At 37.6% G+C, this 27,658-nt stretch overlaps 1 protein-coding gene across 5 annotated transcripts in view; it reads right to left on the bottom strand.

Annotated features, from left to right (window-relative positions):
- The window catches only part of RASA2 (RAS p21 protein activator 2), a 55,163-nt gene that overhangs the window by 3,004 nt on the left and 24,501 nt on the right, over positions 1–27,658 (bottom strand). For 3 of the 5 annotated variants that reach the window (XM_051625839.1, XM_051625836.1, XM_051625838.1), the window contains exons 6-23: positions 23,251–23,334; positions 21,341–21,413; positions 19,030–19,106; positions 17,576–17,674; positions 14,359–14,515; positions 13,065–13,213; positions 9,895–10,009; positions 9,364–9,438; positions 8,514–8,637; positions 7,046–7,152; positions 5,740–5,826; positions 5,581–5,658; positions 5,044–5,117; positions 3,735–3,841; positions 3,373–3,455; positions 2,351–2,559; positions 1,052–1,155; positions 282–471 (exon numbers count right to left, since the gene is read on the bottom strand). In XM_051625839.1, coding sequence (XP_051481799.1) covers positions 282–471; positions 1,052–1,155; positions 2,351–2,559; positions 3,373–3,455; positions 3,735–3,841; positions 5,044–5,117; positions 5,581–5,658; positions 5,740–5,826; positions 7,046–7,152; positions 8,514–8,637; positions 9,364–9,438; positions 9,895–10,009; positions 13,065–13,213; positions 14,359–14,515; positions 17,576–17,674; positions 19,030–19,106; positions 21,341–21,413; positions 23,251–23,334 — 1,992 coding nt within the window. Of the gene's footprint in view, positions 1–281; positions 472–1,051; positions 1,156–2,350; positions 2,560–3,372; positions 3,456–3,734; positions 3,842–5,043; positions 5,118–5,580; positions 5,659–5,739; positions 5,827–7,045; positions 7,153–8,513; positions 8,638–9,363; positions 9,439–9,894; positions 10,010–13,064; positions 13,214–14,358; positions 14,516–17,575; positions 17,675–19,029; positions 19,107–21,340; positions 21,449–23,250; positions 23,335–27,658 lie in introns of those variants that run through there. The other 2 variants (XM_051625841.1, XM_051625840.1) reach the window with 2 other exon arrangements.

Here is a 27,658-nt window from a genome sequence, read left to right as displayed (position 1 = left end):
TACTTCAGATGTTAAGTTGCAAGGAAATGAGAGTCATTTCACCTGCTTATGAGAATCTCAACAGGAACACAGAGGCATCCCAAACCAGAGAAGCTTGTTGTATCTTCCAAGAACTGGTAAAAAGCTGCATTACTACAAATTATTAACCTTATTTTCTCCATGTCTTTGTGATGTCTAAATCTACCTTTAGCTTAATTATCTCCACTTCAACAAGCCTGGCCTTGTTCTGCGATTATTTTAAGAACACATTTACGTATGTCAAAATCATGTAAGATACTTACTCACTGCCATATTTAGCACTAGATGATCTCTTCTTTCGGTATTTGTCATGCGATTCATTCAGTTTTTCTACTGTATCTATTATCTGTTTAAGTGTATGAAAAGTTGCTACAGAATCTTCAATTGTGAAGTTAGAATAATCATCTGGTTCTTTCCGTGGACCTTGATAGACTGCTATACTTCCACAAGCCTCTACAAAAATTACCACAATTACCCCAATCAGAATTTTTATTATTAATTAATAAACAGATTTAATTCTTACATAAATGGTGATTTTGAAATGTAAACTTACTCTAGCTTATATATAAAATGGGTGAAGACAAAAGCAGAAGGTAGTATCAACCAGGTGTATTTACAGTTCTGTGGCTTATTCTCTGCTGGTTAAGTTCAGCATCCAGCTCTCTCCTGTTCACATTAACAGAAGACCAATGCTGTCTTGCAACTCAACCATGTTCAATAGAATTAAATCCATAGGCAGGAAAAGGAGAGTGAAGACAGAAGAGCAACCTACTATAGTTGCACTCTCTCTGTTCAGACTATTAAAGGTTATTTCACAGATGCAAATTCAATTTGAACAACGTGCATGTCTGATGTCTGCTGTACAGAAATGACTGAAGAACATCTGATACCAGAGCACTGGGATGATCAAAATATAATTTTGTCTCTCTACTATTTTCAGGTGAACTGTTAAAGCATCAAACTGATGCTCTGGGTCTAGAAAATTAGAACTGAATGGTATCAGTATAATTCTTCAGAATTATTACTTAAGTACCTTCCAACTTCTGTAGTTTAGACATGTTGATAGTGAAGAGTGAGTAAATTCTTTCTGTCTCTCTGTCACCATCAATCTCAATTTGGGTATCAGCAGGAACATCCCTAAAAGGTGAAAAAAAGAAACAGGAAGTCAATATAAATAATTCTTGAAAGGTTTGAAAGCAAGTAAAAACTGCTTCTGTTTCAATATACTTAGCCTTTTAATATGTCTATCATTCATTGACAGCCTTACAATTGGTACACAAAACTTAACATTCATTCCAAGTGTTCTACAGAAACCGGCATATATTTTTTCTGAGGGCAATGAATACAGCAACACTAAAAACTGCCTTTTCCAATAGAATTTATTGTTCATTACATCAAGAGAAAAATATTTTTAAGATATCGAAGGTTGACTGTTATAAAATGACAACACTTATTTTAAAATCTACTGTACTTGAAAGGTAACCAGAAGAGAAGGACAAGATACATTCCTAAAACAGAACAGTTAAAAAAACAAAGGCAAAACCAACCACAAGATACTTAGCAACTGGAATCTTTTGAACCGTTGAGAAGGCTAATATAGGAATGTACTAAGCAACATAGAAAAAGTATTATATGTATTTTCAGAAAGTTATCGTGTAGGACTTACACTGAATTTTGGAAGACTAAGATCTTCAGTCTGTAATTTATGCAACATACAGTTAGGGATAAATTTATTTTTAAAAAAGATCAGAGCATTTTTCTGTTCTCAGAAATCAGCAGCTTAAAGAAAGGCACTAGTGCATCATATTACTCATTTTCCTGATATACTTTAAAAATAATTGTCAGAATCTACATCTATAATTTAGCCAATTTTCTTCATATGGTGTTTTTAAAATGTGAGGTTAAAATTTTAAAAAGTGACTGTATGAAACAAGACAATGTGATTAGGGAAAGACTATTATAGAGTTCTCGGCTGAGCGCTCTGCAGCAAGGTGCTTAAATTATTCATATAGATGACTTAGACAAGACAAATTTCTGCATTCAGCTTGAAATCTGAATAAACATGAGCTATTATTCTGTATAGAAAGAAGTCAACCATTCCATATTTCTGATTCACATGCAGAACTGGTTACCTTCATTTCATATGGTGGCTGACAAAGTACTAGACTTGGTAAAATCCAGTACTTCAGGCCTTACTAGTAAGCCATATTTTTAGTAGTGTAACTTGCTAAAGTAGACAAGGAAAGCCTTGGTTTCACATCTTCAAGTTGTATAGTGAATCATATATTATTTCTGCTAAAAAACGTATCTTTTCAGGTGAGGAGCAACTTACGCGGTGCAGCGAGCACAGCCCACTGTGTTCTCTGTGGTGGCCTTGCAGCACAACCAGCTCCCGTTCAGAAAAGCAGAAGGGTGGTAAAAACTCAGCCTCTTCTGGTTGCATCTTGTTACCCGGCAAAGAGCTTCTATCCACTCACTGGCTTCTACACAGTTATTTGCTTGGATATAAAGTGGTTTTTCTCCATGTAGTACTTGAAACATCTGTATAAGGAAGGCAACATTATTCTGCTCAGTTAAAGACAAAAATCCAGTTATTGCACAACTCTGAATATATCAAAACAGATTTCAAAGCTCTAGCAACTCAAAGCCAAATTAAGACAAAGTGAGACAAGGGAGAAAAAATTACTTTTCACCTCTCATTTTACTACACAGCCCTATTAAGACAAAAGAAACCATAACAGCTCTCTGTGTTCCACCTATACCATTTCCTCATCCAAAAAAGAATCCTTAAAGAATTGTTTAAAGAATTATAACATGAGGCATTTTCTGTCCTCTTCATTCACGTAACTTTAAATGTGACCTCAGACTTCATGCTTCATATCCCTTAGCCATCCTCAGCCTAACAGCTGAGCTTTTATCACTGCTCCAGAATATTTGATTGAATTAACAACACAAGTACCAATGTGCCACAGGTTCAGAATGAGGCAGGGAGCACAAACAAGGGACTCAGCTGATGAAAGTATTGTAGAAACTTCTCATAAAAATGAAAAAGTTTGGTAATGTTGCATTGCTAGTACAAGTGCTTTGTACTAAGTTTTAGCCTTCGTTCCATAAATCTGGGAAGGGGGACAGAAGTCAGAAAATCAGTCAGAAATGTTGATGCAGAGATCCAAAATTCCAGGTTAAGTTCCACGTTCAGAGTACTTGGAAATAATGCATACAGATTTTTATTCCTGATACAAAATAGATTTTTTTGCTCGAGTGTTTAGTAACAGGGTTTCAGTAGCTCTATAAGCTCATTGTAATCTTTTATTTAAAAAACACATCGAGAATATAAACTATCTTTTGACTCACATTTTTCTTGTTGAAGGAGCTCTCATCAAGTTTCTCCACTGCAAGGATGTTTTTGATTGGAATAGTGAAAATTGGTTCTTTATCTGTAAAAAATTGTAAAGGGATGAGTGAAGTGATTTAAAAACAACTGTTTTATAGCCTCAGTGCACTGATACTGTAGGTTAAGTTCTCTAAAATTTGCATTTTTTAAATGGAGAAAATGTACCTGAATCAGACAAAAGCATTTGGTGATCAGGGCAAAAGTAACTGAAATGTATCATATAAACTTTGGGAAAATTAAAAAAAAAAAAAAGTATTAAAAAAAGCCTAAATCAGATGCAAACTCTTAGCAAAGTGAGAAAGTAAAATGAATTGTAAAACACCTTGCTGTTTGTGGTAGGTGAATTCTCTGCTTGTTAGACAGAACCATCGTTTCTTAAAATTCTTTTTACCAATCCGAGTCCTTCCCTGAGCTCTTTTGTACATTTCTCTGCAAAGACAGAATCAAATGAAATGCAATCATTAGTCTTCTGAGGAGCTTCCAAAACTGTTCATTGAGACAACATAAAAAATTACTTCACTACAGATTAAAAAAGTAATCTACTAGTTGTTTAAAATAGATCCCCAAGATCAGGTCCCAATATGGTGGTTGTGTACAGGGTTCCATGCACAGGAAAGAGTTTGAAAAACACACAATCCAGACTCTTGTTTGTAGCAGCAAATTTGAGCAGTACTTACTCAGGTCCAGAACTCTAAATTTTCCCAGAAGGGAGTAATGTGTCTCCAACTACAAGATTCTCTTTCCTGCCACTTTCCACAAGTGAATGTACTTGACCTTATCTGGATCAGAAGCTGAATATAAATGATGCTGAACAGGACTCAGTAGCAAGGGTAGACAAACTGTATTCAGCACACTAAGTGTACTGACTGGAAACTATTTTTTTTGAGCAACAGCCATCAATTTATAATACACATTAGCTTCCAATTTACTATAACTGACTGTTGCTCCACCACAATTGTCACCTTCATCTCTATTTAATATAAGCTACTTTTCTTCCTTGTTTGAAATATGGATGCTTGTTTCACAGAAGTATCTTCACTTGCTATGAATCTGCTTCTCAGGTAAATACAAATATTTTTCCACCATAAATGTAGTTTTAATTACTTCATCACCTATTCTTGATCAATTAAAAAAAAAAAAAACAACTCATTTCTTAAGAGTGATTTTCACCTCAATTTTAAAAAATGCATTATTTCATTTACTGTTAAATATTCCAATTGCAGAGTAATTTTTCCCTTACTTTAAAGGCAGAGTATTTAACTAGCTGGGCTTAAACAGCATGCAAAGTAACTCCAAATTAAATTAATGAGTTCTTTTAAAAAACACTTGCACAATTCTGAATAAACCATTGCAGAGAGCACAGTTGTATCAGAAAGACAGACAAGCTTCGATAGGTTTTAAGCTGCTTTTAATTACTTTTTCCAAAGTGTTTAAAAGGTAAATTACAAAATTTTTCAGCTGTTGGCTTAACTGTTTCTGCAAACTAACAAAGAATTATCACAAACTACAAATATAATAATTTCTACAGTATATCAAACATTTTAATGAGGATTCACCTGACCTTGGCATTAATGAAAAAAAACAGTCAAGTCAATTCTGTTTTGCATAATACAGGTTAAAGATGTATTTACCCTTCTTTTAGATGTACTGGCTCACTCATACCACTGGGTTCTTTACTTTCAGTAGAGGAAACATCATCTAGGAACTTAAGGAAAAAACACACAATGAATATATAGTACTCATAAGCACAGCAAAACCAAAAGCTATTTTGAAGATATATAGATACAGTTTCTCCAGGAACAAAACAATCACTTTATGCAACAGATCAAATGAAAATATATTGCAGGGACTTGGAACAATGTAACAAAGGAAACCCATAAGCAACAAAATGTTTATATAATTAGCTACTAGCCAGCACACCTCATAAAGTCTGCTTCAAAAAATGGACACTTTTTTAACTAAATGAACTTAGTCCACTATAAAAATTGTGTTCCATTGCGTAGATATTTAGTTGTTTTGTCTGTTGTTCATATTTAAAAAAAAAAATCTGAAACTGACAACAATTTTTCTTTTTTCTCTCTAGTAGAAAACTGAACAATAGCACAACTTTCTAATACGTAAGACTGATCAGATCCATCAACCATTAAAAAAATCTAGTTGGAAGGTACCTTCTTAACAGATTCAGTAAATTTTTCTTCTTGAAATGTTTTGAAAAACTCGCACATAAACGTCTCCTTGAAACTTGACTGAAAGACAAGGTATATTGACATAAATAAACTTCCAAAGAATGTTGTCTATGAAATAAGAAAGAATTTTAGCAGCCTTACAAGTTTGCTTTTGGTCAAACTTCCCCAACTCCCCAAAGTCTGGATGGCTTTTGATATAAGAGTTAATGTTCTACAAGTCTGTGCATCCTATAATAAAGAAACAAAATTCAGAAGTCATTTTTTCACAATTCCAGGAAAAAACTTCAGTTGAAAAAATGAAAATGTCACAAAAAATATTATATTATGCAATGTAGTAAATCTGACTCATCTTCATTCCTTTACTTCTTTGCCCAAAAAGAAGAAATGCATATGTAGTATTGTCCTCTATCAGCACTTGTGCTTTGTGAATATGTTTTATAGCCTACTGCATAGTGTTTAGTATTTTACTCACCACCACTAGAATTTACTATTTTTACCTTTAAAACACATCAGACCCCTAAAATCCTGTAGTTGTTACTACACACCTAATGCTTTTGAACTATGCAAAATTTAACACTAAACATAATGAACTATTTGTCTTTAAGGCTTTCCCCTAATTTGTTTGCTACCTCAGCATTTGCATTTTAGTACAGGATTATACACAAGGCCACAGAAAGGGGCCTTGCTGTTCCCTTTGAAATGTTTAAGCCTTAAGTGATAAAACACTGTAACCTTTTTAACCAACAAACTAGATAACGTCCAAGAAATGGATTTGAGTAAGATGATTTTTTTTTTTTTTCTTTTGAAAGCACAACACACTTAAGTTGATAAATAAGCTAATAAAGAAGTCCTGGAGCAGAAGTTTTCATACCTATTCTGTATTTTACGTGAAAACTATATACTATTTTTTCCTATCTCCATATTCCTGTATTTGTAGATTTTTGTTTTATGCTATCTATACAATAATTTGAAAACTGAAAATCAAAGGGTCACCCACTGCAACTAGTGGAATCAATTCAGAATCAATACACAGACCAGTTACTGGATAACTGTACAACTTCTGTTTAAGACATTTTTTCTAAAGTGACATCTGTACATTTAACTTTCACAGTGGAAGAGAGCAATGCAGTTTAGGCATATGCTTTTAAAGAACCCTCAGTCACGTTGTTATTCTAACAAAGCACATTCACAAGAAAGGCACAGCATCTATATCAATAGCTCTGCTACATCACTTGAAAACACCTCAGAGACTGAGAAATTTTATACTTAGAGAACTGCAAATGCCTTCGTTCCTTTGGTGAGGTATAAAATTGAAAACTCTACTGAGGGAAATAGGAATAGTAATCCTATTTTCCAGTTACAGACCCACTGAAAGTCACTTATGCCTTCCCAGATAAACAGACCTGACAGTTATGAATAAAACAGAACAAAGCTTCACGAAACTTACTGGATGGTGAGGTCGTAAATGAAAAGTATGAGGTGAGACTACGGCTACAGCAAAGAAACGAAGGAACACAAAGCTGCTCACTGCAGAATACTGTACATGAGGGTCATCTGCAGAGAAAAACCATGAAATGTAACATGCACTGAACTTAATAGAAATAATGAAAACAGTCAACATAAAAATCCTTAGAGTATAACATCAGAGGAGACATTTATATTTTGAAACAGAATTGAAAAATCAATGAAGTGCATGAAATGAGAAAGGTGATCATGGTAAGAAATGCTCAACTTATAATGGAGGGTTTATTTCTCTGAAAAGATGCAACTGCCTCATCAGCTCCACTACTGGGAACAAAGAGATTTCTGCAAGCATTTCTGTAGGCAGTGCTGATTAGCTGCAGCTGTAGGCATGCTGAATCAAAAGACAAAATACTGTGGCAGTTGCCTTTAAAGACTACAGCTACGAAGTTTATTCACCTGTAAAGCTCATCACTGATCAACTCAAATACATTAATGCTGCACAACAAATGCAGTCAATACATAAGAGTAACTCCAATTATGAGTTGCATCATAAAACCAGGGTGTTACAGAATTTTGATGCTGTAAATGAGGATTTTATCATTTAATATTTTGGGTGTGTTTACACTTTTATATGGCAAAACTGAATGGGATCACATTCTTACTCTAATGACCATTTCAGTCTGATCTGTCTGGCAAATTAGCTGTTCTGAAAGGATTCTTTTAACTAGAGAAATTACGGTGTCAGTTCCAGTAACAAACATGAATCAGAGAAAGGCTCCAGACTATGAGAAGCATATTCTTCCTTTGCAGCTCATCATATGACATTTCAGATTTTGTCTGAAGTATGAGAGTATTCCAGACCCACCACATTATTCCTACATTAAAAACATTCTGAAAAAATAAAACTTTTTTAATACTGGTCACATTACAAATATATTTAATATTTTATATTCTTCACCCTTCCCCAGAAGTACCTGTAACTAGTAAAGCTGGACATTTAAGTTCTAAGTGTGCTAGTCATAGTTAACATGGCTGCAGTTTATGTAGTTATGATATAAATACCAAATTTATTTTCAAGTTTATATCTTGCTTCTTTAGAAACAGTAACAAAACAGCTCTTTCTAATTTTTTGTATCTTACAGCTACATCACTTCCTGTATTACTTGTGCTTTTCTTCCTTGGTACTTTCCTTGGTGAGTTACTTGCTGCTGTCTTACAGTGGTTCTAACCTGGTATCTTTTTGTACAAGAAAATACAAAATTCTTGCTGATTGACCACAAGGCTTTACTATAACTTACAGACTGACAGAAGAACAAACGCTCGATTCTCACAGTAAAGTTTCAGGGCACAGCTTTGGACAAGGCAAAAATTTTAACAATCCCTGTAAGGTAACTGCAGAGGTTAAGTATTTCACATGGAGCAATTTTTAAAAGTGTTTAGAAAACACTTACTTGGAAATCTTTTGGCAGCCAGATGCCTCAAAGAATAAAAAACATCACACATTAGGGTAGGACAACTTATACTTGACCGCACAATTTCACTGAATACTTTGCCTACATAATAGCGGAGATTTTCCTGCAAGTATGAAAAAAGGTATTTTTTCAGACTATTAACATCTGCATTTCTATGCTTTTTTCCTGAATACAAACATAACACGACAAATCCTTTTTTCAAAACACTCCCCAATTATTCAATAATGCATTTTAGTATAGTACATATTTTAAAAGCTTCATAATATTTATATGGGATTACTAGTGTTAAAAGATAGTTTAATGATATTCACTTAATATATAAGCAGTGGCTGGCAACATACAACTATCTATCAAAACCTGTTTTGTAATTTGACAACAGCATGTTACAAGAAAGGAGCACTTCCCATGCATACCTAGTGGATGTTAATTTAATTTTCTGCAGCTGCTCTTGCCTCAAAAGTCATCCTCTGGTAACAGGCAAGCAGCAAGCAAAAACTTCAGTGGAAAGTGTTAAAGCAGTTCTAATTAGCTACTTCATCATCTAGGTGCTCTGATCACAAGGAAACAGAAAACCCAACAAAATGCTAAGAACACTGTATTCCTCTGTTTAGTTTCTCCTCCCTGTCCCATTTCCCCTTGGACTTCTGCTTTGCTGTTTTCATCAACAGAAATAAGAAAATATAACATTTTCTTTGTTTACTCTGGAATCAGAGAATTATACTGCTCCCATAAGTTACTCATTTTCCATTACACAGAGCTGCTTTTAAAAATGTTTTTCTAACAGACTTTTAGAAAATTTCAAGTAGGAGAAACAGATTAGGAAACTCACCATATTTATTTCTACATTATCCCCTTCTCTTAATTTGATGGGATCTATTTCACAGGGTTTAGGAGACTCACATATCTGAAACAAACAAACAAAACTATAGGAGTTCAACTTTTCAGACTGAAAGCATGGAAATTGAAACCTATTTCAAATCAGATTCTGCTCTAGATTCAGGGTTAAAGCTCTAAATAGGCTCTAATGATCCTTAATAGCATGCAATAATCATCCTCACTTTTGCATGTGCTTTTTAACATGGACCAATTACATAAAGCATCTCATGGGTCAAGTTTGCAACGTGTTAAAGGCTGGAGCAACTGTCATTGACTGTTTTTTTTTTTCAAGCATCTGGATAATAAATAAAAACCAGCTCCTTCCTCTAAACTTAATAAATTTTTGATCAGTTTAACTTTCCTCTAGAATTCCTCAGCTGAATGATTACTACCACACAGGGAGCTGTAAGAAGAAAAAGAGCAAAGTGACAGCATATGCTAGGGGGCTAAGTGTCCTGAAAACAGTTTCAGTAGTATAACCTACCTCATCTATAACAGGTTTCAAAGTAACCTTTAGGTAGTGCTTCCCCACTATTTTCATCATTTCATCTACACACCGAGTTGCTAACGAGTTGCCTCTGAAGACTGTGTTTGCTTCTCTGTAAGACAAGAACTGATTTTTATTTGAACAGAAAAAGGAAGCTTGGTTACTAAATCTGATTAACAGTTTATCTTGCCATTATATATTCATTTTTTAAAAAATATTTTTCATATATTTCAGTCAGGAATTCCAGAGTTTAGATCTCCAGCTTGCAACAGCACTCAGGAACAGAAAGAGAGTAACGAAGAATATAATTACAGTTATTACCACAACCAGGAACATAAATAAAACCATAAGGAAAAGCTTAAAAAAATTTAGACAAAGTTATAATCCAGTGCTGAATGTGATAAAGAACAATTATAGAAAATTTCAAAATAATGAAGACTTGTACCTCACTGATATACAATTCTTCCTTTAGTAGCCCTGGTGAAAAAAAACAAACTTAAAGCTACAATAAACAGCATACTACTACACTACACTAATAAACTCAAGACACTTCAACCACAACATATTTAATCTAGGGTTGTGCTTTTTAATCATTAAAGCAGTTGAAGAAAACTTAGAGCCAGCCATGCAAAATAAACCTTTCTAATCTGAGAGATTTGGTTTAATCTTTCTTTGTAACAGTTCAATTATAATGGAAAAGAACTTGTGTACTGCAAAGCAGTTTAGAAAACTATGAGTCAGCTCTTTCTACACAGTTAAATTACGTCACCTTACTTAAATCTGGAAAAAGTCAGCTTTGGAATGAACCATCCTGTGGTGACAAAATCCCTTCCACATCTCCACAGGACTCGGCACCTCAGTGGTCACTACTCAGGTCTACTTTCTCTCCTAACCATAGAGCTGCAAATCACAGGCCATAAACTGCCACTTGGAAAAACTCCTGTGCGTGCCGCTTTCAAGGCATGCAGGTGGACATGTACTTACTCACAAGGCAAGATGGACCTACACAGGCAGTGGAAGAGGGGACAGGTGTCCTGGGTAGAGTATAGGGACACTGCCCAGTTATGTAGGGATGGGGTCAGGAAGGCCAAGGCACTGAACTGAACTTGGCAAGAGATATTAAGAAAAAAAGAGAAGGGCTTCTACAGGTAGGTAAACCAGAAAAGGAAGGTTAAAGAAAGCGTAACCCCTGATGAGCCACAATGGTGAAATGGTAACAACAGACAAGGAGAAGGCTGAGGTCCTCAATAACTTTTTTGCCTCAGTCTTCACTGGCAACCCCTCTCCTCACAACTCTCCTGTTGATGGCCCACAAAATGCAGACCAGAGAGACAAAGTCCCCCCCACTGTAAGTTAAGATAAGGTTTGTGAACATCTGAGGAATCTGAAGATATACAAGTCCTTGGGACCTGATGAGATACAGCCCAGAGTCCTGAAGGAACTGGCAGATGTACTTGCCAAACCACTGTCCACGATATTTGACAAGTCATAGCAGTCAGATGAAGTCCCTGGTGACTGGAAGAAAGGGGATGTTACACCCACATTTAAAAAGGGTAGAAAGGAGGACCCTGGAAATTACCGACCTGTCAGCCTCACCTCTGTGCCTGGGAAGATCATGGAACAGATCCTCCTAGAAGACATGCTAAGGCACGTGGAGGACAAGGAGGTGATCCAGGACAGCCAGCACGGCTTTACCAGGGGCAAATCCTGCCTGACCAACCAGAGGGTAGTGGTCAACGGGTCTAAGTCCAGATGGAAAACAGTGACAAGTAGTGTCCCTCAGGGTTCAGTCCTGGGTCCAGTGTTGTTTAATATCTTCATTAATTATACTGACAGTGGCATTGAGAGAACCCTCAGCAAGTTTGCTGGTGACGCCAAGCTGGGTGGTGCAGTCAATATGCCAAAGGGATGGGATGCCATCCAGAGGGACCTGGACAAGCTAGAGGAGTGGGTCCAGATGAACCTCATGAGGTTCAACAAGGGCAAGTGCAGGGTCCTGCACCTGGGCAGAGGTAACCCAAGATATTAATACAGGCTGGAGGAGAGGTCACACTTGAGAGCAGCCCTGTGGAAAAGGACCTGGGGGTACTAGTGGATCAAAAGCTGGACAGGAGCCATCAATGTACAGTTGCAGCCCAGAAGGCCAACATCATCCTGGGTTGTATCAAAAGAAGTGTGGCCAGCAGATGGAGAGAGGTAATTCTGCCCCTCTACTCTGCCCTGGTGAGATCTCATCTAGAATACTGCATCCAGCTCTAGTGCCCCCAGCACAAGAAAGACGTGGACCTGTTGGAATGTGTCCAGAGAAGGGCCACGAAAGTGATCTGAAGGCTGGAGCACCTCTCTTATCAGGACAGGCTGAGGGAGTTGGGTTGTTCAGCCTGAAGAAGAGAAGGCTCCGGGGGGACCTCATAGTGGCCTTCCAGTACCTGAAGGGGCTACAGGAAAGCTGGGGAGGGTCTTTTTAGAGAGCTTGCAGTTAGAGGACAAGAGATAATGGTTTTCAGCTGAAAGAAGAGAGATTTAGGTTAGAGATCAGGTGTAAATTCTTTAGTGTAAGAGTGGTGAGACACTGGAACAGGCTGCCCAGAGATGCTGTGGGGGCTCCATCCCTGGAGGTGTTCAAGGGCAGGTTGGATGGGCTCTGAGCAGCCTGTTCTAGTGGGAGGTGTTCCTGCCTATGCAGGAACTAGACGATCTTTAAGGTCCCTTCCAACTCCAAACATTCTGTGATTTGCAGAAAAAAGTGCCCCTCATGTAAGTCGCACACTAAGGATGTAGGATTCTCAGCAATTATAAAATGTTAAGTGCCAATCTAATGACTCGTAAAATTTGGAGAGGGCAAATTATGACATTTTAACATAAAAGCTGTGTTCTTAGAAGCAGTTCTAGACTGCTATCTTGCTCTGTTTAGCTGTATATTAGCTCCAAGAAACGTTTACAACATTTTAACAAATTGCACACAATCATAATTCTGACTCCCAGCTGCAATGTGACTTTAACAATGTTTTTATAAACTAGCATTAAAAGATGAATGCATTTTGACAGTTTTACATAACAAGAGAAAGAAGTGTGACACATTTGCTTATCAATGTTATCACAAAGCCCTTTGAAACTCTTAAGAATAATTCACAAAGACATAACATGACTAAGCACGAAATACATACTGAGTGTCCTTCAGGTCTAGCTCTGCCACTGCAGCAACAAACGGAACGAGCTTATGGTGGTGCAGCAATAACCGAACAAGGGGCAGAACAGCATCATACTTGTCTCGACAAACTTCACTCAGTATGTAGGCAGCAGATGCAGAAATTGGCTGTGAGAAAGCGGAGTATGAAACCATGAGTGAAGTACTTCAATGTTCTTCATGTATTTGGCAAAGTACAGACCAAATCTAAAGAGACTATAGACACAGAAGAATTTCAGCATTTGCTATATAACATGCAAATCAGAAGTTTCAACCCTACAGAAATAGTTACGTGAAAATTGGTATGATCTACTCTGTACTTGACATTTAAGAATGAAATTCAGCATCTACTCACCCCTCTCATTCTCCCTAGAGGGTTAGAGTATGGCTTTGTCACATATCCAAGGAATTACATAATTGTTTAACTATAATATCATGTATCTTTATAGAAGTTCTAAAACTATAATCAGAGCACACTGAAATACACTCCTCACACTTCAGAAGTGTCTGTCACTACTCTACAATTGGGAATTCCAATACAAACACTGAGTTATTTAAGAAAAAAGAAAAGACAGCTGCTGACTGTTGATAGCTACAAACTTCCTGAATTCCAATGAAGTAGTATTTGAACATTTTGAAAAACTGAAAATCCATTGAAAAATTTTAGTCACAATCTGCTTCCTCTTAACCTTTTTTCTCCTCTGCCAGTACTTCAGCAGCACTGAAGAAAGGCTACAAAAGACAGGCATGTAACACTCAATGCTATGCTAACCATCTACCACACTTCCCACTTTGTCACTATGTTCATGTGAGAAATCCAGTCATACTGATTAACACACTGGGGAAGACAGAAGCAATTCAGAAGTGGAATTAGAAATCAACTCTGAAGTAGACCATTTTTTTATAAAGGTGATTATGTGCCCCTTCAATGCCAGTAACACCCTGGAAAACCTCTAAATCCAGGGGCCCAATAGCAGCCAGTAGGAAAAGACAATGTTGTAAAGAGTTATCAATGAGAAGTATTTTATCTGTTCCAGTCACACAGCACAGGCCATTTCACTGTCTATACTTGTTTTCCTAAAGTAAGAAGAAATCTTGATAGTTTGGAGCAGAAGTAAATGCTCTACAAGCCACTCACGTGGCTGTGACAGAAGTAATCCACTCAAAGGAAAATGCAAAAAACCCTCTAGATATGCATAATTCACACAGTCTCATACAGGACTGCATAATTATTTTTAAGCTTTCATTTTAAAATAAATTTTCCACAAAAGTACCTGAACATCTGATGATTTTAGCAGCAAGTTTCTGAGAGAAGTGTAGTATTCAGATGGAAGTACATAGTCTTCAGTGTAACAGATATTTAACCTAAGTGATCCCAAATCATCAGTTTTAGAAGACTTGTTTCCATTTTCTCTTGGTTGAAGTAAGTACCTAAAACCAACAGGGCAATTTTAAAATATTAGATTCACATACCATTAATTTGACTAATTCTACAATAAAGCAAAGTATCACATTTAATTATTTCAGTATATATAAACCAAGTCTGAAAAGTGGCAATTAAATTCACAAATTTTAGATTTAAAATTTAAAGAAGCAGCAAATAATGAAACATATCTTTATTTTCTCATATATTTCCAAGCAGAAATATGTGATATAATTCTTGTATCTCAACTGGGATAGCAGCAAGAGTTAAAAATTGTGTTGGACCTTCTCATGTTACATCTGGATATATTTAGGGCGTTGGACATAGCAGATAGAACCACTAGTGCAAATAATTTAAATGGTCTAGTCTGAAACCAGCAAGAATACCTAATATTAACAGGCTGCATTCCTGACAAACAAATACAATCAAAGGAAAAAAAAAAGTGCTTTCTCCTACTCTCAACAAGAAATATTATAAACAATCCACTGGCTTTTGCTGTAGTTCACCTGTATTCCAACAGGAGGTGCAGCCCTACAAAAATTAAACAGCTTTTAAGTGATATCACAGCTTCAACATTCAGCTCAAATATCTTCAAATAGTAATTGTATCTTCAAATAGCCTTTTACAGTAATTTATACTTGTATTTCTACAATCAGGAGATAAGTATTTTTTTAACAATCAGATGGACTGCCCATGAAGGCGTGCTAATATAAATTAAAATTGATTTACAAGAGCCTCCATGTGACAGTATGACTCTTAGGCTTATTTTCCCAATATTTAGTAGTAGTGATACCATTTTTATCTGCTGTACACTTCAGATGTATTAAAAAACACTTCATGTAGATTAATAGTATAAAAAAATAGTTATTTTAAATCACAGAACTGGTTTTGATAAGTAAATCATAATTGGATATGAGGGCAAGGTATGCCTACACAAACCTCTCTATTGATGCTTCAAGTGAACTGAACATGAGTGAGATGAATTAAAAAACACAATACAGTGGTAATAAGTCCATGCTAATGTAAACTCTTAGCAGGTTGTTAACAGACATGTCATTATGTTAATATGCTCATACAGCTTTTGATCAGTTCAGAGCACTGGCAGCCAAGCCTGTGTCTGCAATACACCATGTAAAAAATTGAAAAAATTGACAAGAAACATTTATTATATTTAGGATTGAACTCAAATACTAAGAATCAAGAGTTCAACTTTGACCCATCCAAGACACCTGGAGACTGCGGTGGGCACATGGAGCAGAGCTATAACGGCTCCTGGCCAAGACCTGTGTTCTCTTTAGTTCCCATTTACTCCCTTCCTTCCTGTGTTTTCTATGTGGATATGTGAATATGAATGTGGATATGTGCATTCTTCTCTGCATTACTGAAAGGTGCACTAAAAGTATAATATTCTACATGCTTTGAGGCATTCAAATCTGTTGTATTCATCACTTCCTCCTACTAAGCATTTGAAAGGCTGAAGGTGCTAGAGACTGGAAAGAACTTAGAATCATAGAATCATAGAACCATAGAATCATAGGGGTTGGAAGGGACCTCGAAAGATCATCTAGTCCAACCCCCCTGCCAGAGCAGGGTCACCTAGAGTACATCACACAGGAAGGCGTCCAGGCGGGTTTTGAATGTCTCCAGCGAAGGAGACTCCACAACCTCTCTGGGCAGCCTGTTCCAGTGCTCTGTCACTCTTACAGTAAAAAAAATTTTTCCTGATATTCATCTTAAACCTCCTATGCTCCAACTTGTATCCATTACTCCTTGTCCTATCACTGGTCATCACCGAAAAAAGCTTAACTCCATCGTCTTGACACTCACCCTTTACATATTTGTAAACATTGATGAGGTCCCCCCTCAGTCTCCTTTTCTCCAAACTAAAGAGACCCAGCTCCCTCAGCCTTTCCTCATAAGGGAGATGTTCCACTCCCTTAATCATCCTTGTGGCTCTGCGCTGGACTCTTTCAAGCACTTCCCTGTCCTTCTTGAACTGAGGGGCCCAGAACTGGACACAATATTCCAGATGTGGCCTCACCAATGCAGAATAGAGGGGGAGGAGAACCTCTCTTGACCTACTAACCACACCCTTTCTAATACACCCCAGGATGCCATTGGCCTTCTTAGCCACAAGGGCACACTGCTGACTCATGGTCATCCTCCTGTCTACCATGACCCCCAGGTCCCTTTCACCTACACTGCTCTCCAGCAGGTCAGCCCCCAACCTGTACTGGTGCATGGCGTTTTTCTTCCCCAAATGCAAAACTCTACACTTGCTCTTGTTAAACTTCATCAGGTTTTTCCCCGCCCAAGTCTCCAGCCTGTCTAAGTCTCTCTGAATGGCAGCACAGCCTTCTGGTGTGTCAGCCACTCCTCCCAGCTTGGTGTCATCAGCAAACTTGCTGAGGGTACATTCTGTGCCCTCATCCAGGTCGTTGATGAAGATATTGAACAACTTCCGAAGGGACGTTGCTGCTATGTTACAAGCAGAGGTCAGTCTTTCCTGAATTCCATTCACACCTTACACTTTGAGCTGCTAAACTTCTGTGCCTGCTCCCCTGAAATGACATTGGGTTGGTTCCATAGAATATCTTCTCAAGGACTCAAGGAAAAAAAAGAAAAGAAAAAAAAGGAAAAAAAAAAAGGCCATACTTTATTGTTATTTTTGTTGTTTATTGTTATTTTTAAAATAAACTCTTCATCAGTCGTTCCAGAAGTCTGAGTTAGGAATTTAATTGCAAGTGATTCAATTCTGAGAAGTTCCAGGTTTTCTGGTCAGGCATACACAGATTACTAAAATCCAGGAAGCTGACAGATACTTAAGCTCAGTCTTCCCATTTTTTACTCTGCACCTTCCCTTCAAATGCATGAACTGTTCTGTGGGAGTGGGCATGTTGGGGGGAACAGAATAACTAAATGAATCCTCTGGCAAGGTTAATGTATTGAGATGTTTTACCTAGACTAGAGCAGGAAGACATATTTTAACAGATAGAATAAAACATGTCCTTTGCAAGGGAAGATCTGCAAGATAGAAGCAAATTCACTTCTGAGACACCATTTCTCACCATGCTTGAAAGGAATCATTTCTTAACACCTTCACAGGAACTTTAATTTCTCCCAGAAAGACGTCTTGTACCAAATTTCCATTATTCCATAAGTCAACCCTGAAAATAAGAATATTATTGAATTATTTTTTTCTCCCAGAGAGAAATAAAAATCTTTAAGTCAACAGCAACTGCCTTACAGCACTAATCCACATGCATGCAGGCAGGAAATGTTAGAAATCTCACTCCATTCTAATCAAATCAAAAAGAATCAAACAAGTGGGTTATTAAACCATAAACACCAGAAAAAGAAACAAACAGTGAGAGTTAGACTTGCAGACCTTGCATCAGTAAATAAAAGTGATATTGGCAATATATATGTATTCTGAACAATGTCTATCCCAAAAATGTGCACATTTCTTTTCAGGTAATTCAGGTGAACTTTTTAACTGATACATTTACATAGCCCTATCTAATTGCTCGAGTTTGGCACACTGCAATGCCACACCAACACATGCGCTTGTTTTCCAACCAGCAGCTCGTTTGCTTACAACCTCAAAAGGAATCACAGACTCCAGATATGCACCTTGGTTTTCTTCTATTACTTCTTACCTCTCTGACATTTCTGACAGACAGCAGTTGTTAAGAAGAACAAAAAAAATTAATACTACATTTGTTGGGGCATGACTATTTTTCTAAATATATTTGCATTTATAATGAAATATACAATTCTAATGAAGATATTAATGAAACTACTAGTTAAAAATGCATATACCAAGTTATTTCCAGAATGGCTATTAAAACTAACTTCTAAATTCTTCTCATGCCTGTCAGGAAACATATGCTAGCCTTGAAGACTTTGTCAGTCAGTAGATTTGGTGCATATATGTGCGTGAGGATGATAAAGGAAAGGAAGAGCACACAGGACTCTCAACTGCTCTAACTACATAGCACCAACACAGACAGACCAGCCCTAAGGGTAAAGAAGCAAAAAAGGGGAACACGCTTTGAAGTATTCTTTGCATTTGTAAGGAAAAGATGCAAAACATTTCTCTAAGAAGCAATGCAAAACTATAAGAATCTCATTAAAGGCTTTCCCTCTGTTTTTATTAAAACAGCCAACTAAATATGAAAGCAGACTAGTGTACCCTTCAGTACAAGTTCTACTACCAATATTCTACCCAGAATAATATATATTGGAAGAAGGTCCTCACGCCTCTTTACTCACAGGCACGGGAAACAAGTTTAGCCTGCTAGATACACTCCACCACTATTTACTTAAAAGGAAAACCCAGCATCTTCAGTAAGAAATATACTAAAAAAAATGGAGTAGTTTTCTGTATTAGAAGGATCTTTTCTACAAGTCTGATCATAAATTACCTAGAGTTACATTCAAAACATTTCTTTATTGTCTCAATAAAATATGATGGTTTACTGATGATAAAATAAATTGGTTTCTAATCTACATCGCTTACCTGACTTCTAGTTTCTCAATATCTTCTTCTTCCACCTGAAACTGGGACTTTTTGGTGTAACTGCTGGACCTGGTTACCTGCAAGCAAATTACTCCTATTAACACACTTTCTACTGGGGTATGATGGATGTTAAAAAAGAAAGAAAACCCTGCCTCTAACACTGGTAAATAGTTACTGTTCCTTTTAAAAAGGAAAAAGTTCAGTTCAACAAATGAACTGCCTTTTGACAGAAAACAGGTGAAAGATGGGTCAGTAAGGGTTCATGGTGGAGCCAGATGAGGGACAATTGATATCTAAGGGAATTATAGGGATCTATTAGAAAAAACATGAAGGAAGTTTGATACGAAACTAGCAAGACTTACTTTGTTTTCAGTGTAAGCCCCAAAAAAGCATTAAAGTTACTTTACTTGTTATAGACTTGTACTTCTCAGGGTTGAGTGTTGGGACTGCTTCTTTTTAACACCTTTATCAACAATCTTGATGAGGAGATAGAAGGCACCCCCAATAAGCTTGCAGACAACACCAAGTTGGGAGGGAGTGTTGATCTGCCTGGGGTAAGAGGCTCTACAGAGAGACTTAGACTTGGACAGACTAGATTGATGGGCTGAGGTCAATTGTATGAAGTTCAACAAGGGTCCTGCTGGGTCCTGCACTTGGGCCACAACAACCTCATGCAATGCTACAGACTTGGGGAAGAGAGACTAGAAAGCTATTGAGCAGAAAGGGACCTGAGGGTTTTGACTGATAGGCAGCTGAATATGAGCCAGCAGTGTGCCCAGGTGGCCAGAAAGGCCAATGGCATCCTGGCCTTTCTTAGAAATAGTATGGCAAGCAGGACCAGGGAGGTGATCGTTCCTCTGTACTTGGCACTGGTGAGGCCACACCTCAAATATTATGTTCAGTTTTTGGCACCTCAATACAAGAAGGACAGAGGTGCTTGAGCATGTCCAAAGAAGGTCAACAAAACTGGTGAAGGGCCTTGAGAACAAATCTCAAGAGGAGCAGCCTAGGGGACTGGGGCTATTTAGTCTGAAGAAAAGGAGCCTGAGGGGATCTACAACTACCTGAAAGAACATTATGAAGAGGCAGGAGTTGGTCTCTTCTCACAAGTAACTGGTGATAGAAGGAAATGGCCTCAAGCTGCACTAGGGGAGGTTTAGACTAGACATTAGAAAGAACTTTTCACTGAAAGTGTTATCAGACATTGGAACACGTTGCCCAGGGAGGTGGTTGAGTCACCATCCCTGGATGTGTTTAAAAGTTGTTTAGATGTGGCTCTTGGGGATATGGCTTAGTGCTGGACTTGGCAGAGTAGGGTTAATGGTTGGACTCGATGATCTTAAAGGTCTTTTCCAACCTAAGTGATTCTATGACTCTATGATACTTCTGAGGTGTTTAAGGACCCAGCAAATAAGTCCACTCTTCTTGCCCTAGTTATACGATAATTGATACCTCTTAATTTTCCTCATTTCTTGTCTGATTGCAATGTCAGTTTAACTCAAATGTAAGTCAAAGTTACTGGAGTGGTTAGCATTTTTACCCTAAGACCTTACTTCCTAAGAAATTACACTTGGTATCTTGAGCAGGTCAGCTGAAACACATGCCATACACTGATACTCTATACGTACATATGGAAAAATTTCACACTGAAGTCCCACAGCAGGACCATGATCTATATCAACACAGTGAATTATAATACATTTGAGGCATATGTAATAGTTGCACTGCTTCTCTCATCTGAACAGCATAGTATGCTTACATGCAAATGTAGTTTATATTACAGAGACAAATCATATTAAAATTCAAACTCATTATTTGGTTGTTGGGAGGACAACTAATGTAGAATGGAAATAAAATCCTATACAAGAAAAAAGTTAACTTGTTTTTAACTAAAATAATTAGCCTTTATATGGTATTAATGCTACCTTGGTTTATTTAAGTAGTAAGTTGGGGATTTTTTAAACTCAATATTCTTGAAAATATTTAAATTCAATTCCACATCATAGGTAAAGTTCTCTTGGATCTCCTAATGGCAACAGATGCTACATAAAGTGACTCAAGACAATTAATTACCTTATGTCCTTGTGAGGAAGTAAAATTTTTCACATAGAAACTGAAGGGGAATGCTATTGTCTGGTGCCCCCAGAAATTTAACTATGGCATTCACTTACATTTGAGAGGCTAGTAAAAGCTCTTAAATTTGCTTGAAGAGGGCTTTCTGCATTAGGTACTGCTATACAGCTTGCTTTAAAAATATTTGAAGGGTTGAGTAAAACAGATAAAACAGGCAGAATACTACACAAAAAGTTACCTCAAAATAAAATGTTTCGTTAAACTGCGGATTGCTTGTTTTCTTCTTTACTTTGGTCTTCTTTTGGTCATTCCTGTTCCAATGTGGTAAAATTTTTACCATAGACAACTTAAACACACAATTATAAAAACATTCTAGTGTCAAGAAGGACCCATGCATTTAAGTTGAAACATTTTTGTCATTTTAGAGATAATTTTGACCAGTGAAAGTTCATCTTCATAATATAGTTTGAAAAGTTCAAATTTTAAGTGCTATATCTAGTCAATCATTCACTAGTCCAGCCCAAAGTTTCTATTTCATTTCACAAACAAGCACAATTTACCCATAACAAGTAAAATATCTCAACAACTTCTAAAGCATTTCAAACTTCACTCTGCACAGAATTTCTTTACCCCTGCTTGCAGATTACAAGCAGTTTTCCTTGTCTTGTTCAAATGCCATTTTCTGTTTTTCCCATGCTCTTTTGTTGGGGAAATACCCACTGCTTCTTTACAGAAAGAAGCTTACACCAAGCCACTAAATGTTTTCTTTGGAAGGAAGTGCTGCTAATGCTAGATGCTAAACAGCATAGGGTCACACAAAACAACTGCTCCCCACCCTCCTGTATTTTAGATACATGATTTGTTGGGGTTTTGCTTTTTTGTTGCTTTGTCATTTTTAATTTTACACATTTTATAAAAGAAGACAGTCTTAGTTAGTAAAGTGCTGTGAAAGCATGAAGACGCTTTTTAGAAGCAACAAATCTAAAATGTGAAGGAAAAACAGATGAGGGAGAATAAAAATTGTCCTAGACATCAACTGTCTTCAGGCGCTGGCTATATAAATATTCCAGTCATGGAACATGAGTCACACACACGAGACTGGAAAATCTTAACTAGGAACTTCTGTTAGATTTGCACATATATTCCCATGCCAACAAGGTTAGTACTGTGTGGGACCAAGATTCGCCCAGCTCCATCTGTATCACAGGACTCAAACAGACAATACTGTCAATTTACCTTCTTTGGCAATCAACACCATGCATCTTAGTTGGCTGACTCTCCCTACTCCTCTTAAAAATAAAACTTAACTGGCCAAAACAAAACAAAAAGCATCCTCCAAAAAAACTCCAACCCAAACATAAAAAAATACCATCATATATTACACATTCATTCAGTGCTTACTCGGGGGACAATCCTTTCAAAGTACTTTAAACATGCAAATTCGCTAGAATACATTCTTGTTCTATGCTCACAGTGGCAATTTCTTCAGTACTGGAGAAAAAAAGATGGACTTAGGTTTGATTTTGGAAAAAACTCAGCTCAACCCTAGCTCACTTCAGATGTTATTGGGCAGGGACTTGCAAATAGGTAATCTGTGAGATATGGGATTCCTCTTAAATGAAAAATCCCAACAATTCTTCAGGATTACCAATTCAAAAAGGAGACATTTAAACTGTGGGGACTCTCAATGTAGCCTTCTGAAGGTGCTCACATTAGAAAAATCTCAGAGCCTCCACTCTCTCACTTCCTCCCAATTACTAAACATTCACTGCAAAGACACTCATGCATTAAGAAAAACAAGGAACAGAGGACAGTGGGTGAGCAATTGACTATATCATCCCATGCAGGCATGTGACAGAAATTAATAGGAAGTATAGTGCAGATATCAAGAGTCCAGTACAAAACCTGAGAAGAAAAAGGATGGAGTGACAAGTGATTCTTGACTAATGCAGGCCATTCAGACAGACCAAACACTTTCACAACCTTGAGAGTATGACAGGAAAGAGGAGAGTAACAATGTGATGTACGCAGAAAACATTTTCAATTTTTTCTATATTTTAAAATATCAAAAGCTTAAAACCTATTACTTTATTTTCCTGTTTAAGAAAACAGCATTACAGATTAATTCATTTTATACTAAAATGTTACCTGGAAGGCCCCACAAGAGAGACTGTTGCGTAAGGGTCACAATTCTGTCCATTTATAAGAGGCAACCCATGGCACTCCTTTATGCTACATGGAAAAGACAGTAAATAGATCAGTGAAGCAATGTCTTTGGCTTAAAAAAATAAAACCCAAACAATCTTCTTTTTTAAAAGTTGTTTTTGTTGGGTTTTTTTTAAGTCCTGCTGTATTATACATTGATCCTACATAATGTATGCACATGAAGTAGATGGTAACTACAGATCAGTAGATGGTAATACAAGTTAATACTCAGACTATTAGACTTCGGGGACTCTGTGAGAACAAAATTTGTGAAATTGCTTCACTAGAAGACATTGAAGTATCACACATGCATGGCTCCTAAGTAAAATGAACTGGTATGTTAGGGGAAACTGCAGACTCCATTAACTTTTAAATTTGATTTCTCAAGGCTCACAAAAAGCTATCTGGCCTCATCCACATGGCAGCAACTACATTTGGAAGGCATTAAAACGGATTTAAATCTTTTGTTTCAGCTAACCTATATTCTGAGTTGAGTAAGCTGAGAAATGCAGTGACATATCCTGAAATGTTATTTAAAATTAAGCATCCAAAACTACTAGCATATAGTCTAGGTTCCATCCATACTAAGGCACAAGGGGAAAATTAGTACACCTTTGAAATAAACCCCAAAACCTATGTAACTTAAGGAAAAAATAGACTTTTCTGCTTTAAGTTCATATAAATAATCAAGTATATACTCCAATACTGTAATGTGCAATAGGAAGCTGTGCAGATCAAGGTAAAGTCACGTTGCAGCAACAGTAACTATACACTGTTGTTAAGTAAATGCTTCCTGTACTGCAGAAAACCAGTGTTAAAATAATAACAAGAGTTGCAAACTCCAACATTCACAAGTGGGGAAACAAAAGACACTAATACTTCTGTGCTGCCTCAAAACTCCACCCTCTTCAGAGTACGAACAATTACAAACTAGTTGGTATTTTCTCAAAAAAATGTCCCTTTGTCTTATCCAGTTCAGGGAACGTTTAGTGCTGAACCACTGCACAATCATTTGTTATTTTTCTTCCAGTTTTCAAGCACGTGGCCTTCAGCATTTCAATAATTTTTGAATCACAATGAACCTTACAGTGATTTCAAACCCACCATTTAAATGGGTTCTTGAAACATCCAGTTGTTTCATAAGCATTAATCGATTCCTCCTCCAACTTGCACGTGACATTGAAGAGCGGCAACAAAATTAAACTGTCTGGTCTTTTCAGTGATTTGGGGCATGTGATATGAAGCAGCTAAGACTTGAATTGTTCAGACTATCGGGTATTTTTGTAGCACTAAACAGTGTTTCTGCAGCTGGCAGAGATTTTAGGTTTCAGGTGAGTGCTGAACATACCTATAAGTTAGCCTCAACTTGCATCTCACCAGAAATTCATAGCTCCTACATCAAGTCAAATTTATCTAGATAAAATTCAACTATTTTAACAAGAACAACACAGTTTCCCTTCCTACAGCCTTTGTAATGTTCACCAAGCTCCTGGATTTCTCTAGTGAACAGCTGCAAGTCCAACAGAAAGCAGTTTATTTCCTTATGTATGAAGTTTATCATCCCCTTCCCTGATCACTGTGTGAATGAACTACATACTTGACATAACAATCTTGTAGGAAAATGTGTACTATCATAAAACCAAAAACTGATCATAATGCCCTAATTTTGGTTACAGAAACAGCTTGTTCTGGCCTCTCTTGTCTTCTTGAGTCTCGACTGCAACATAGACACACTAAAGGAAGGCTTGTTTATGATTTACTGCAAGCTGAAAAACATTTTACAACTACCCAGCCTTGCAGCAGAACTATAATCTCCAGATTAATCATACAGATCTGTCACTTCACGCTGATTTCATGCTCCAGTCAGTCTCCCTGTGTAGGAAGCTCTAGCATTCCTTTTTCATCTCCTGCCCCAGTTCTGCTGCCAGCAAGTAAGGTCTACCTATCTTAGACACCCTACCCTGTGCCAGTATCTCCAAAACCAAACAATACCACAAACTCCCCTGACCACCAATATACCCAGATCTTTCCTTTTCAGACCCATCAGGAACAAGAATTTCTCCCAAATTTATCTAATCTCCTCCCCTTCCATCTCTCATTCCAAGCTGGCCTGTTATAACCATCCCTTAACTCCCCCATCATTGCCTGGAGCTTGTTAGAGAGGCACCATCTGACAGCACAGCTAAGTCAACCAGACTGCACTGAAATGGTGGATCCTCTTCCTCTTACACTCTGCCTTGCATCCATCACCTACGGTGATTCTGTTTACCAACCTTACAGAAAGTTATCTGGATTTCAAGCCAGCTTTTAGTCAGTTTGACAACCTGAATTAGCCTAATCAGGCAGAAGATCTCACAAGCTCCAAAGGCGGTGAAGGCAAGTAGTCAACAAGGCCAAGTGCAAGGTTCTGCACCTGGGCCAGGGCAATCCCATGCACAAATAAAGGCTGGCTGGAGAATGGATCAATAACAGCCCTGAAGAGAAGGACTTCAGAGCGATGGTAGACAAGAAGCTCAACATGGGCTGGCAACATGCGCTTGTAGCCCAGAAAGCCAACAGCGTCCTGGGCTGCTTCAAAAGAAGCATGTCCAGCAGGTCAAGGGAGAAGATTCTGTCCCTCTACTCTGTACTCATGAGACCCTAGAGTACTGTGTCCAATTCTGGATCCCCCAACATAAGAAGGACCTAGAGTTCCTGGAGTGAGTCCAGAGGAGGGCCACAAATCCGAGGGCTGGAGCAGCTCTCCTATGAAGACAGGCTGAGAGAGTTGGGGCTGTTCATCTTTGAGAAGAGAAGGCTCCAAGGAGACCTCATAGCAGCCTTCCAGTATCTGAAGGGAGACTAAAGGAAAGTTGGGGAAGGACTTTTTACAAGGGCACATAGTGAGAGGACAAGGGGTAATGGATCAAAACTGGACGAGGGGAGATTTAGGTTAGACATTAGGAGGAAATTCTTCACTGTGAGGGTGGCAAGATGCTGGAACAGGTTGCCCTGGGAAGCTCATCCCTGGAAGTGTTCAAGCGCGGGCGGATGGGGCTCTGAGCAACCCAATCTAGTAGGAGGTGTCTCTGCCCATGCAGGGAGGTTGGAACTAGATGATCTTTAAGGTCCCTTCCGACCCCAGCCATTCTGTGATTCTATGATTAAGGGCATGATATCTACTCAGCACTCTCAAACCGGATTGCTACTCCCTAGGGACAGGCTACATGAGACTGGTTACTGAATATAGTTTTAAGCTAGTAAACAAACAGCCTCTAGTAAACATGTTTTAAAATTTCTGAAGAGGTTTGAAGTGGCTCAATTAGAATAGACAAAACAGAAACAGGAAAGTGCAACCTCAACAAGTTTATCAGCTAGCAAATCTCACAGAATACTACCCTTCCCCTAAGTGATAGAACTGCAACCTCCTACACAAAGAAAAAAAGAAACTGAACCCCATCAAAACTAACAGACACCGCCCAAACACTTTGGCCAATCAAAAAAGAAAAAAAAAACACTAAATATACATTCCTGTTCTGACAACCATAATGAACACATTTCCACCATGTGGTAAACATTTCAGCTTTGACAAACAGTTTCATCTATCTAGGATGGCACAAACTATTTTCATTCAAAAGGTATAAATATGCACAGAGTTTGAAGAAGCAGACAGGAACCTGAAAGCCTTATTTTCTATTTTAAACTACTACTTCCTCATGTAAAGTCTAAGCAATCGCTAAGAGAAGGACTTTGCTTCTTCTCTCAAACTACTGATCAGTTATGGCACAGTGTAAGACATCTTTCAGTTTACAATAATTCTTGCTTCACATCTCAGTACTTTGTTCTGCAAGAGGAGTTTCATATAGGAAATATGAGCCTTTCAGATACAACTGGCATATATTCAGCTCATAAGATGGAAATAAGTCCTTAAATAGACATAGCCTGCAATAACCCCCTTCAATGACTGATGGATTTTACCTTCACCATTCAAATCAACTAAAGTCCTCCACAGGCAGAAACTAAATAACTGCAGCCATCAGGATTAGTATGCTTAATAAAAAGTATTTTCCCTAAAATGACTTCTTGTGAGCAGATAGAATACAAGCAGGACGGTTACAAACTGACAGGTCAATTTAAGATACTGTAGTGTGTAATTTATTTAGCCAAGTGCAAAACCAGAAAAAAATCTCTGTAGTAAGCCATTGCTAGGCTTTCAAATATTGACACTGTAAATACATAGAACTGATTCTTTCAGAGTTAAAGTAATGCCAAACACAGAATTCTAGCAATACCATCCCAGAACCCAACTTGGCAAGAAGCCATTCACGTATCATCAATTTCAGCAGCAGCAAATATGCAAAAAATGGGCTCA

The sequence above is a fragment of the Apus apus genome, chromosome 8 (assembly GCF_020740795.1).
Source record: "Apus apus isolate bApuApu2 chromosome 8, bApuApu2.pri.cur, whole genome shotgun sequence".
Classification (NCBI taxonomy): domain Eukaryota; kingdom Metazoa; phylum Chordata; class Aves; order Apodiformes; family Apodidae; genus Apus; species Apus apus.
This window is presented reverse-complemented; position numbering and strand designations above follow the sequence as displayed.